Source organism: Ranitomeya variabilis, chromosome 5 (assembly GCF_051348905.1).
Source record: "Ranitomeya variabilis isolate aRanVar5 chromosome 5, aRanVar5.hap1, whole genome shotgun sequence".
NCBI lineage: Eukaryota > Metazoa > Chordata > Amphibia > Anura > Dendrobatidae > Ranitomeya > Ranitomeya variabilis.
Window position 1 is genome coordinate 88253649 of NC_135236.1, and position 13546 is coordinate 88267194.

Genomic DNA, 13546 nt, shown 5'->3' on the forward strand with positions numbered 1-13546 from the left:
AGGATAAGGAAGATACGAGGGTTGTGAAGTAGGGCTGTTTAGCAGAGGTGAGAGCAGATTTGAAAGCGAGTGTTGCCTGTTTGAATGCAGTGAAGTCGTCTTGCGAATGTGTTTTCTTCCAACGCTGCTCTGCAACCTGGACACTTGCCGGAGCTTTTTAGTGGTGTTATTGTGCCAGGGTTGTCTATTGATACGTCGCACTCGGCCATGAACGAGAGGGGCAACCATGTCAATAGCTGATGCGAGAGTAGCATTGTAGAAAGCAGTGGCACTGTCTGTATTGTGAAGGATATGGATGCCAGTGGTAGGATAGTCAGAGTGTGTGGGTGTCTAGGTGTGCGAGGTTTCTGCGGGGGTACGCATGTTCCTGGACATGGGTGACCGGTGAGGACAGGGATGAGAAAGTGAGCAGATCGTGGTTGGATAGAGGGAGAGGGGAGGTGGTGAAGTTAGATAGAGAGCAGAGATGGGTGAAGATCAGGTCTAATGTGTGTCCATCTGTGTGGGTGGCTGCGGAGGACCTCTGAGTAAGTCCAAAAGATGAAGTAAGGGTATGTTTCCACGTTCAGTTTTGCTTCAGGCTTTGGTCAGGATTTTATGCAGGTAAAATCCTGACCAAAACTGCACCTGAGGTCACTGGCAGGTCACCTGCGGTGTACCTGCGTGTTTTGCTCATAGTAGCAACATGCTGCGTTTAGGAAAAACGCACAACGCATGCGTTTTCGCGGCAAAAACGCATGCGTTTTTTTAACGCATAGTGGAGTCTGGATTTCATGAAATCCCATCCACTATGCTGTAACATCTGGACGCTGCGTTTTTGACGCTGCGGAAAAACGCAGCGTCAAAAACGCAGCGTTTCCTGAACGTGGAAACATACCCTTAGGGACAGAAGCGTGGAGGCTGTTGACTGAAGGGTATCAGTGGACATGTTGAAGTCACCCATGATGATGGTGGGAATGTCAGCAGAGAAAGTGAAGAAGCCAGGTGGAGAATTGGTCAATAAAGGCAGTGGTCAGGCCCTGAGGTCGCTATATGATGGCCACTTTGAGGTTGGAGGGAGTGTACATACGGACAGAGTGGACTTAAAAAAAGGGGAGAATAAGGGAGGGTAGAGGTGGGATTGGGTTAAAGGTGCAGTTGGAAGAAAAGAGAAGACCCACTCCTCCACCATGTCTGTTGCCGGGGCGAGGGTGAAGTGGAGGCCACCGTAACACAGCGCGGCAGGGGAGGTGGTGTCAGAGGGTGTTAGCCATGTTTCTGTGAGGCCGAGGAAGGCAAGATTGCGAGAAAGAGGTCATGAATCACATGAAGCTTATTGCAGATTGAACAGGCATTCCAGAGTGCTCCAGAGGAGCAGGGGATGGGTGTCAGGGGCACAGGTTTTATGTTGGAAAGATTGCAATAGTTCATATTAGATAGGGAGTCGTAGGAGGGGGTAGTAATGGGAGGTATGAGCTGTGGGGGTCCAGGGTTGGGAGATATGTCGCCAGCAGTGAGAAGCAGAGAAAGGGAGAGCAGGTGGGAGGAGACTGGGTGGCTTGTTTGGGTAGGACAGATTTGAGGTTGAGGAGGAGCTCAGCAGAGGAGGAAGTCAGGTGGGGAGGAAAGAGGGAAGGGGAGATGATTATTTGGTTAGAGGGTGCTGGGGTTTGGGGATAGCGAAGGAGAGGATTAGTGGAGCAAACACTGTAAGGGCATATGTAAACATGGAGTAAGATGGGTTAATAGAAAGGCCAGATACAAGTAATAGGAAGTGCTTACTCTGCAGACATACCCAAAAGAGACAGATACATGGAGTGCGGTCCTGACTCCTGCCGTTGAAATAACTGCACTTCACGATACTTTAGCTGCCAAGAGACGCGTGCCTGACCCTGCAAGCGTGCCCCCCTAGAATGCTAAATTTATAGCGCTAAGTAGAGGATCAGGTGAAAGGGATTGTGGGAGCCGATTTGGGATAAATTAGCAATTGGTGGCCCTAGAATGGATACACAGCAGTGAGTACAATGCAACAAATGGATTGTTGCAGGATAAGCAGCAGATGACAGCAAGCAGCTATTGTACCATTAAAGGGAATGTTGCAGGATGATAAGCAGCAGATGACTTCTCTGGTACTTCCAACAATGCTGAGAATGAAGAGGCCTCCTGGCTCCCGGATGTATAGAGCACTGCAGTCCCTTGGCTAGTGATGTGAATAAAGCCTTAATCCTACCATACAACTTTATTGGAAGCATCGGTGCCCATTGATTTCAAATTTATTCCTTGGGTAACAGGCATTAAGGAAAGAAAACAAGCCTGGAACTGTGAGCAAGGGCAATGGTGGAATTTTTTTTTCCAATTGATCTAAACCCTAAAATGGTGCTCAAGTCATCAAACCCAAAACGTGACTGCGAAAAACGAGATGATGAAAAACAAGACGACACACAAACAATTCACAGGACGCAGGTAGCTATTGTTTCATTCACTTTTCCGCATACTTTATTTGTTACAAACATACAGTTTTTAAATATATAGATTGTAAAACTCAATTTTGCAAAATTCTGTTATTGTAAGGAGTGCTGACGAGCATGAGTTCTGAACCTTATGCTTCTTCCATGTTATTACTTGTTCTTTTAAAAGGTTAAAATTGCCCCGGCTTTGTAAAGCTAGTGGTAAATCCAAAAAAATAATGTTAAGAATCGGAGCCAGGAGTACTGGCTACTTTAAATCAGGGATTGGCAACAGGGACAGAACCTTCTCAGCTGCCTCCCGGAGGGAAGTCTCACTCCAGAAGAGGTTTTTTACAATAACCCAAACGAGCCCCAACAGAATAGGAATGGTGCAAGTGTTTATTGTGAAAAACCTGGCCTGGCTGCCCTGAGGAGAGTTGGGAAAAGGCCGAGATAGAAGCTGTGGTCAGCGGGATGAATAGGAGAGACTGAGGAACAGCTACCAACCGTGGAACCTCAAGGGGTAGACTGAAGGATAGACTCTGCTTGTATTACTAAGGGTACAGCCGCTTACGCTGTTTTACTATTTAAAGTGCTTTTAAACAGAAACAAAAAATATATTTTTTTCTCCATATAATTCTTTTTATTAGTCAGCTAAATGTATTTGAAGAATACGTAGATTAAATGCCTACGGCAGAAATGCTTTACTCATCTAAATAGGGTAGAGCTCTATATTGCACCCAAACTACATCGCCTGCCCCGGCGGTGAGGTTAAACTCTGTGTGTGTGTGGCTGGTACTTACATCTCCTCCAAGCGAGTGGAAGTTATCTATATGAATCTGTGCTTTCCTCTTAACCACCCAGTGTGCCTGCTACTACTTCTACTCTATGCGCCCCCCTAAAAAATAATAGTGGGCAATCGAAAGATCTGTAGTGCAGTCTTCCCGTTAATTACTTGCTCCGCTCCCCTCCACCACCCGACTGCACAACTTTATAAAGCTATCATTAAAATGCCCAGAACGTGACGCTCTGGCTCTGTACACCACTATTCAAAGTGATCGCGGTTTTCGAAGACACAAAAACTCCAGTTTGCTTGACTTGATACCTCCTCGAGTAATTGGGATTCAAATTACGGGAGTCCTAAAAATAGACAAGGAAACGTTTCCTTTTACAGGGGGAAAGCGCTCCATGATGGTGACCGGGCTCATTTCTGCCAAGGCATTCAAACCGCGTCTCCAAAATATTACCACAATCTTTAAAGCAGCACACCTTTCGTATAAATCTCATAGGAGGGGTGTTATACATCATCGATCATTTGACCATACTAGGAGCATATCACCAAAATGATGGGACACTACCAACAGTACAATCACTGTCTTTACACAGAATCAAGATCGCCATTTCCGTTTCTTAAGTTCAATGTTAAATTTCATCAACACCAGGAAGTTAAAAATGGACTGAATTGCTGACCCCAACATAAGTCACTGTTTAATTGTACACTTATATATTCTCTGTACACGTAATACCTTTACATACACCCTGCCCGCTTTTTCTACAACATACGGGGAATCTGAGCCTCCCGTCCTCTGAAGCGCGACATGCACGACCCACCGTGCATCCGGGATGATGCTCCAAACCTGTTACTATAGGTATAGGCTTAAAAGCTGGTGAACCTACGATGCCCCATTACATTAAAATATACCACTATAGCCTCCATGTTCCCAGCACTGGATCGTTCAGTTTTGGGTTGGAGTAGTTTCTGAGCACAAGAAGAAAAAAAATCAAACAAACAAGAAAAACAAAACTATTTCTGGGGGGTGAAGATGGAGGAGCACATCTGTAAAACATTCAGCTTACAGTCACCCCCTGTATTATTTATATACAGATATATATTTAAGAGGCTATACAACATTTACAGATAAGGATCTGCTATTTTATACAGGCATTTGATAGTATGAACAACCTGCGTATGACGGGGGTCGGGTTTGGCCAAAATAAGGAACAGACCTATGGTATTTGGAGTCGATGAGTTTGGACCTTTCTCACTGCATAAAAGCCTCAGTAATGATACTCTCCCTACCCCGCTACTGGCCACTGTTTACCCAACCGTCAAGATTTCAACACCAAGATTAAATGTAGTTCCTTGACCCATTTCTTGACTTGAAGGATCTATCTATATAGCACAAGGTCACCCTGTGGCAGTTAACAGTCCTTCAGGAAGTGCTGTGCATCATCCATAAGAATACTTATTACTGCACATCATCCATAAGAGTGTTGTGCATCATCCATAAGTGTATTTTGGCAGTATGCCACCTCACATTTTTACACTACTGAAATAGATTATAAGTGGGGAAAAAAAGACATAGGTCCATCAAGTTCAACCTTTCTCCTGTTATTAAAGGAGCTCTCCGGTTTTGAAAACTCACCCTTTTTTGGGAATTTTGAGTTAATAAAGGGGAGTCCTTTGTTCGTGGCCAGACCTTTCCTATATTCCATATTGAAGTGATTGATTTAAATGGACACTGTAGTGCTTAATTTCTCCTGTTGTGGCGCTGTAGGCAAAAAATGAACGCTAGCTGACAGATTTTCCAACAGATCACAAGGGGTCCTGGTTTATAGGGGATAATGGTTTAGGGTTTTTTGTATAACCCCCGTCATACGCATTAGCTTATATATGTAATGGTGAACCACTAAATTCAGGGGCTGAAGCCACAGTGAGCAGGAAGAGGCAGGTCTGGGTAGAATTTTACAACCTCCCCAGTAAGAGGTTTAGAGTATGCACAGGACTACCGGCTGCTCATTGAGCACATGTTATATATCTATATGTAATATATGCCCGCCCTTGGTTTACACCGGGTGCAACTATAAATAAAAACTTTGGAGCAAGACCCGCACAGCCTCTTGCATTATCTGTGCGGCCGACACACACAAAAAATAAAGAGGAAAAGGACTTTCCTATGAGCCCCTGCATGATGGGGCTAGTATATATTTGCTGTGGATGAAAGCATGACATCTGCCACATGTAACAGGTAAAAGGAAAAAATAAAACTATCCATGTAAGAATGGTACAGCAGGACACTATACAGCTGCCTTGCAGGTACAAAAATACAGTACAATATACTGATGTGATTAAAACATCAAGAAATACTATTGCTCCCATACAGTTCTGAGAAAAACAAAGTAGAATTAAACATTTCCAACAGGTAGTCGGATAACATGAGGGTACGCTGGGATAAGAACCAGCAGCGGCTCGAATTCTTGAACCTAAAGTAGGCCTGCCATTTACACACACACACCGAGGCAGCCATTGGTGGACTTGTGGGATGACCATGGGGGGTCTCCTCACCAAAACATGAAGAAAAATGCTGCCTCGGATGCGTCCAAGCAACAGGCCAATACTTTACCATTAGTCACCTGCCAAGCTGTTCTCCGCTTCCCCAACAATCAGTTCCATCATCTATTCCCTGTCTAGAAGAAGCACACGTGGGCCGTGTGGGACGTTGGCAGGGTCAATCAGGTCCAAACACAATAAATACATTAATATAGATACCAAATTATATCATGAAGTGGTGCAGACATATAAGAAGGCAGCTTACGTGAAGAAAATAAAAGATGAATGACGTCTATGCATCATATACCGAAAGCTGCTACATCTCCAGAAGCCTCCGCGACAATGGTGGTGGAGCTTCTAGAGAAGAAGCAGTACCGCCGAGGCTCTGGAGATGTCTAACACCTAAGTATGGGGAGATCATGATCAGCTCAGACAGGAACACACAAGATAAAAATACTACAATTTAATTTCGACTTTCTTGGGGACGGAGGCGGATGTGGGAAACGGCAGGCGCCTCGGTTCCCAAGAAGGTTCATTTCTCATCGTAACGAACATTAGCGAGGGAGCCGTTGAGAAGAGTTAAAAACATATATCTGTAGAGGTCGTAGTAAAAGTACAGGTTGAGATCTAGACACTGCAGCGCCCCCCGCTGCCATAATAGAGGGGGCAATACGAGAGCATCTTGTAGGCAGTAAGTTTGAGTAGAGGGCCTGGGGTTGTCACAGGCCGCACGCTCTTCTCCCCCGTTGCTTGTAGTGCTGTGGACTGTTCACCACCTGGACAGTTTTTAATTTTTTTTATTTTTGGAGGCACCATTACCCTCCGAGGTACTGAGAATTGAATGCAGGTCTTTTCAAGAATAAAAAGCCCGTAAGAGAAGAATCATGGACCTGAGCTTATCTTATTTGACGTTTGTCCGTTTGCATGAACCTACATTGTTTTGGTTTTTTTTTTTGGTCTTTTTCTCTTCCTGGTTGGAAGGGTTTAATAAATTGGAGATCTCAGATTTTCAGGGGGGGGTTTACTTTACCCCTTCGAATTGATGTTTAATGTCAAATTTTTGCTCTTAGTTGCTGGTCTTTAAAAAAAACAAAAACCAAAAGGTGACCTTATGGCAGTAGGAAATAATCCATGATTGGCGGGATCAAGAATTCAGTCCTGGTAGGAATGGTAACGCTGGTCCTGTCCCTCTGCGGACTGGAGAAGCAAAGATTTGCCAAGAAATCCAAAAACGAGCTTTTTCTTTTCTTTATTTTCCTTGTGCTTTAGGAATGGGTGACGTCCTTGGGTAACTGCAGAGTGTGGTAGGAACAGAACTGCTGGTTTTCTTCTCCTTGAGGGAGGGGGCATCAATGGAAAGCCCCTGAAGCAAACTGATCATGGTGGCGAGAGAGGCAAGGGAGAAAGGGGTGAGCCTGGACTAGCGGTCGCTTCCCTTTATTCTAGCCCATCCTGTACCCCTGGACCTTCTGCTCGGGTTCTGGTGAAGCTACGGTCACTGCTCTCTACATCCTGCCCAGAAGTCAGGGTTTTCCTAGCCAAGTGGCTCGTGTGACCCAGCACCGTGTAGAGCGTAATACACACAGGGGAGGCTGGGGTACTCCTACGTCCTGCCAGCTGGTGGTAAAAATCCCAAAAAATACACTAAGATCAGTCAGTGCCCTAGGGTTGGTGTGACGGTGACGGCCCAGGCGGCCTGACGCCAGTACTCACATCCTATGTGGTGGAAATGTGTGGGGGAGGGGAGCTTCACTTCTACAGACGGGGAGCACTGCTCTAAAGCCTAACCAGATTTAAAGGGGCCGCCCACCTTTGTTAGGAACATGGGTATTGTTTACTTAACTGCATCGATTTGGGGCTAAAAATCATTTTTGAAGATGGAGTGAATTAATAATTTGGCCCTGTTTTGCTTTTACAGGGTTTTATGTGTTCAGAAACAGATAAAAACCATTCTTAGCCCCAAATAGAAGCATTTCGGTTAAAGTCCTTAAAAGGTGGACAGCCCCTTTAACCCTTGGGTCACGTAACGCATTTATACACCACAGCTGGTGGTTATACGCAACATATAATGGTTCATGTGTGATGAGACTAGAACATCTGCATCCTATAATATCCCCCCCAAGCTGACAACCTGCCAGAGATGGAAGAACAACAAGTCCCAGCCTGTGATCCCTTCAAGTATGACGGGAGATCTATGAAAGCTGATAGGAGAAATTGTCAGCTGCTTGTAGCAACCAATCACGGTGCAGCTTTCGTTTCAGTACAGTGCTGCTGTAAAATGAAAGCTGCGCCGTGATTGGTTACTACAGGCAAAAAGATTCTGTCACAACTTTCAGAGCTCGTCTGTTGCAAATGGCAACCAATCACAGAGTAGCTTTCATTTGGTACAGTGCTTGTAACATGGAAGCTGCGCTGTGATTGGTTGCTAGGGGCAAGATTCTTTTACAATTTTCAGAGCTGCTTTGCTGTTGCCAGCAGCAACCAATCACAGTGCAGCTTTCATTTGTTACTGTAATCTTGTACAATAAAAGCTGTGCTGTGATTGGTCACTACAGGCAAACAGATTGCTTTACAGTTGCAAAGAGCAACCAATCACAGGGCAGCTTTCATTTGGTGCAGTGCTCCAGAAAGATGAAAGCCGCAGTGATTGGTTGCTACCGGCGACAGTTTCTCTTATGACAGTTTTCATAGGTCGCGCAGACAACAGAAGCATGCTGGGACTTGTCGTCCTCCCCGCATGCTGGGCCTTGTGGTCCGCCGGCAGGGTGCGGTAAGCTGTGTGACTGACCTCCCCCCCAGCTCTCCGCTTTCTCCTCCGCCTCCTCCTCTCTGCGCTCAGTCGTCGTCCACGTCTTCTGTCTCGGAGTCTTCGCCGCCTCCCCCGGAGCCCAGGCCGCCGCCTCTCTCCCCGGGGCCCCGGCGGTCGTAGAGCTTGTCTCGCTGCCGCTCCTGGATCTCCTTCATCTCCTCGGCGTAGCGGCAGAAGGCGCCGCCGAACTTGCCCCAGGCCTTGAGCGGCACGGTGATGGAGTTGCGGTAGCTGGGCTTCACCTCGCTCACCCGCAGGAACACGCCGTACTTGTTGCAGCCCACGTCGAAGAAGAAGCGCTTGGAGTCCACGGTGATGGACGTGCCCTCCGGCAGCTCCCCGTACAGGCCGCCGGCCGCTCCGCCTCCTCCCGCGCCGGGGCCCAGCCCCACGCCCAGCTCGTCGTCCTCCCCGCCGTAGTCGTCTATGAGCTTGGCCAGGGCGTCGCGGAACTCGATGAGGCCCTGGGCGGGGAGCGCGATGGTCTGTCCGCTCTGCAGGCCCGCTCCCCCGCCCGCGCCGCCGCTGAAGCCCGGCCCGCGGTTGATGGTCTGGCGGATGCGCAGGAAGCGGCCGCGCTGGTTCTCCTTCAGGTCCAGGTAGTACTTGCGGTTCTCCCGGACCAGGAACTCGCTCTTCAGGGCCCGGCGAGGACCCCCGGCCCCGGAGCCGTCATCCCCGGAGGACTGCGCGATCTGCTCGGGGCTGCTGGGGCCCAGCTGGGCGTAGTGCTCGATGAAGTCGCCCAGGTAGTCGCGGAACTCGGCGGCCACGGCCATGGAGAGGGTGAGGCGGCTCTTGGAGCCCCCGGCGCCGACCTCGGCGATCTTGATGAAGCGGCCCTTGGCGTTCTGCTTCACGTCCAGGTAGAAGCGCTTGTTCTGGATGTCCAGCCGCTTCGAGGCCAGCTCCTGCGTCTCCTGCTCCCGGGACATGTGCTGCTGGAAGCCGCCGGGGCCTCCGCCTCCTCCTCCGCTGCTGCCCCCTCTCTCGCTCCCGCTATCCCCGTCCGCCATCTTCTCCTCTCCTCCTTCGCGCTCACAGAAGCCTTCTCCAACTGTCTCCTCTCGGCTTCCGTCAGTCCCTTAGCCCGGGACTCCCTCCGCCTCCTCCTTCTTCCCTCGGGCTGCCCGCCTCACAGTCAACCCGCTCTCTGCCGCTCCTCACCCTCCACCGCTCTGCTCGCCCCTCTTCTTCCCTCTCGTTCTCTCTCTGCCTCAGCCCAACCTTCTCCTCCTCTTCCTGCGTGTGCGTCCTGCGCAGCTACGACTGGAGCGGGCCCCCGGCTGAAGCCGGCAGCGCCATCTTGACTAAGGGCATGACATCTTCAGCATTGGTAGGGTGCAGTGCGGGGATTGGTTGTAAGCGCTCACTGTAGAAACCAATCAGACCGCTTCTTTCAGCGTGTAATCTGCACGGGAGGAATAAAAGCTGCCCTCTTATTGGTTGCCATGGCTGTAGGGCTAGTGGTTGCTATGGGCAACTTCACAGTTTCAGTCGTTTTTTAGGCCTGATACAAATCCAGAGGAGCACAAGGGGCAGATGTGGTAACATGTTTGTTTCATGGCATAAATTCAATTAAAACGTCAGAATTTATAGACACTTAGATAAGAATAGGAAAAGTGTAGCTAATTGTGGCATATTAGTAAATCTAGTGCGGCGGTCATGTACAAGGGTTCCCATGGTTACAAGAACATGACAGCTGAAGCGACACCACACTTGCCCAATGGTTGCCCTGGTATTACCGCTCTCCCCATTGCTATGTACATGGAGACTGTATGTGAGCGATTTGCCTCCTGGTCTCGTGCCGAGGCGAGTCCTACACTAGAACATTGGAGGCCGAGAATCTAGTTGGCACAAGACTGCAGGTACGCCACTCACCTATGGCTGGTCATGTGACCTTCCACCCGCACAGGAAGTCCCGGGGAATCGTGACAGTGGGCACATTCCTCTCCATCATGATTCTGCAATCACTAGTTTATCCTTCTATCCCTTTAATCTAAATGTATATAATGGCACATCAGGCAGTGTACAACCAGTCCCCTCCATAGATCTCCAACATATTCTTCATTTACTTCTTAAAGAAGCACTCCTCTTCCTCCTCCTTCCATCAAAGTTATCCTCTCAATTCTCTATACTCCTCCTTCTACTGTAGACCTGTCCTCTGCTTTCAACACAGTTGACCACTGCCTACTACTACAGATCCTCTCCTCCTTTGGCGTCAAAGACCTCGCCCTATCCTGGATCGCCTCGTACCTTATCAACCGCACATTCAGCGTTTCCTACTCCCACACTACCTCTTCATCTTGCCCCCTCTCTGTTGGAGTCCCCCAAGGCTCTGTCCTAGGGCCCTTACTCTTCTCAATCTATACACTCGGCCTGGGACAACTCATAAACTCCCATGGATTCCAGTAGCACCTCTATGCTGATGACACTCAGATCTACCTTTCTGGCCCAGACGTCACCTCTCTTCTGTCCAGAATCCCAGAGTGCCTATCAGCCATATCCTCCTCCTTCTTCTCTTCTCTTTTCCTCAAACGCAATGTGGACAAATCTGAACTCATCATCTATCCTCCATCTCATATATCTTCCTTACCTGACCTATCTATCACAATTAACGACATCACGCTTTCCCCCGTACCGGAAGTCCGCTGCCTCGGAGTAACCCTTGACTCTGCCCTATCCTTCAAACCGCACATCCAAGCTCTTTTCATCTCCTGTCGTCTCCAGCTCAAAAACATCTCCAGAATCCGTCCTTTCCTCAACCCTTAATCTACTAAAATGCTTGTGCATGCCCTCATCATCTCCTGCCTCAACTACTGCAACATCCTTTTCTGCTGCCTCCCTGCTAACACCCTTGCACCGCTCCAGTCCATCCTTAACTCTGCTGCCCGACTAATTCATCTCTCTCCTCGCTACTCCTCCGCTTCCCCCCTCTGCAAATCTCTTCATTGGCTCCCATTCCCTCAGCGTATCTAGTTCAAATTACTAATACTGACCTACAAAGCCATCCATAACCTGTCTCCTCCATATATCTCTAAACTAATCTTCCCTCATGTAATCTCCGCTCCTCCCAAGACCTCCTTCTCTCCTCCACACTTAGGCTACTTTCACACTAGCGTCGTGCACTGCACGTTGCTGTGCGTCGTTTTGTAGAAAAAACGCATCCTGCAAAAGTGCTTGCAGGATGCGTTTTTTTTCCATTGACTTGCATTAGCGACGCATTGCCACACGTCGCAACCGTCGTTCGACGGTTGCGTCGTGTTGCGTCAGACCATCACCACCAAAAAACGTTGCTTGTAACGTTTTTTGGTGCGTCGTTCCCGTCTTTTCCCCACACCTCACAATGGGGCAGCGGATGCGTTGAAAAACAGCATCCGCTGCCCCCGTTGTGCGGCGCATTCACTGCTAGCGTCGGTACGTCGCAACGACGCAATTCGTCGTGCGTCGTCCGACGCTAGTGTGAAAGTAGCCTTATTCGCTCCTCACCCAACCGCCTCCAAGACTTCTCCCGAATATCCCCCATCCTCTGGAATTCTTTGCCCCTACACGTCCGACTATCAACCACATTCGGATCCTTCAGACGGAACCTGAAAACCCCCTCTCTTCAAGAAAGCCTACAGCCTGCACTGACCCCGCTGCCTCCTCACCACTAACGGAGCTACTGAAACCCCCCAACCTACTGTCTCTTCCCCACCATCCTGTAGAATGTAAGCCCGCAAGGGCAGGGTCCTCGCCCCTCTGTATCAGTCTGTCATTGTTAGTTTGTTTACTGTAAGTGATATCTGTAATTTATATGTACCCCTTCTCATGTACAGCACTAAGGAATCAATGGTGCTATATAAATAAATAATAATAAATTGCAGTCGTCATATTATATAGCACTATGTACTTACAATTGCTCATTTTGCCTTTCTACCCAGTTAATTCTTCTCTTTTCTATGTAGAAACAGGAAGTCTCTTGTCTCTGCAGAAATTATTCCCCTTTTTTAACTGGTGACCCAGTTTCTCTGCTCCTCCCCTCCTGCCAGGGACTTTTGCAGTGACTGATGGCTCATACAGGGAAAATTGACCTCCTATTTCTACATAGAGCTTAGAAGAGTTAGACTAGTCAGTTATTAATCACGTGATGTCATAGACTTAATGGAAAAGAGAAGAATTAGCGGGTTAGAAAGAAAAAATGGGCAATTGTAAGTACAGAGTGCTGTATAATATGGTGAATGCAATATATTAAAAGGATAACTTTGCAAGGAGGAGGAGTGATTCTTTAAAATCTGAATGGGGGCTCTGAAAATTAACCACTTACAGCACATGCCCGTATCATTATGTCTGAAGTCTGCTGCTCTTAATACAAATGGACCTAATGGTATACCAGAGACGTGCTGGTGCCATCAAAACCAAGAGCTGGCTGTAATACACAGCTGAAATCGTGGTGCACGGGATGGGACCTGAGTTGCCTTCAATCCTGCACATTAAATCCCTTTGGTCGGTTTCACACAAATTTCTTCGACTAGCGATGGATCTCTCAACCCAAACTCAACAGCCTCATAGGCATCTATAAGACTAGGTGCAGATAATCATTATTTTCTCATCTGAGAGAATCTGGTGGATTATGCTAATCCCACTCTGATCAGAGTATGGTAACAGTGTGATCCGATTCTCTTTGATGTGAATAAGAGAGTTAAAAAAATGTCTCCATCTTCTCCATTGTGTTAGTCCGTGGAAATTGGACTGCACTCAGATGTCATCTGAGTACAGTCTGATGGTTTCCACACACTCTTTGACTTGCATGACTGAGTGTGATCCGAATATTGGACATATGCATGACGCCATAGACTAACATTGGATCAATGTTTCGTCAGATTGCACGCAGACCCGGGTATTGAGGCGAGAGACTCGCATTGCACCCGCAAGTGTGACCCCGGCCTTAGGTGCAGTATATGTGTAAGTATGGCTCACAAGGCATCTGTAGACCCCAGT

General features: G+C 48.0%; 1 protein-coding gene across 1 annotated transcript; it reads right to left on the minus strand.

Annotated features, from left to right (window-relative positions):
* Positions 1–2447: 2447 nt before the first annotated feature.
* PURB (purine rich element binding protein B) lies at positions 2448–9855 on the minus strand. Its single transcript, XM_077262870.1, has one exon. It carries the CDS (start codon positions 9580–9582, stop codon positions 8593–8595), a length of 990 nt encoding a protein of 329 aa, XP_077118985.1. The 5' UTR covers positions 9583–9855; the 3' UTR covers positions 2448–8592.
* Positions 9856–13546: the final 3691 nt, after the last annotated feature.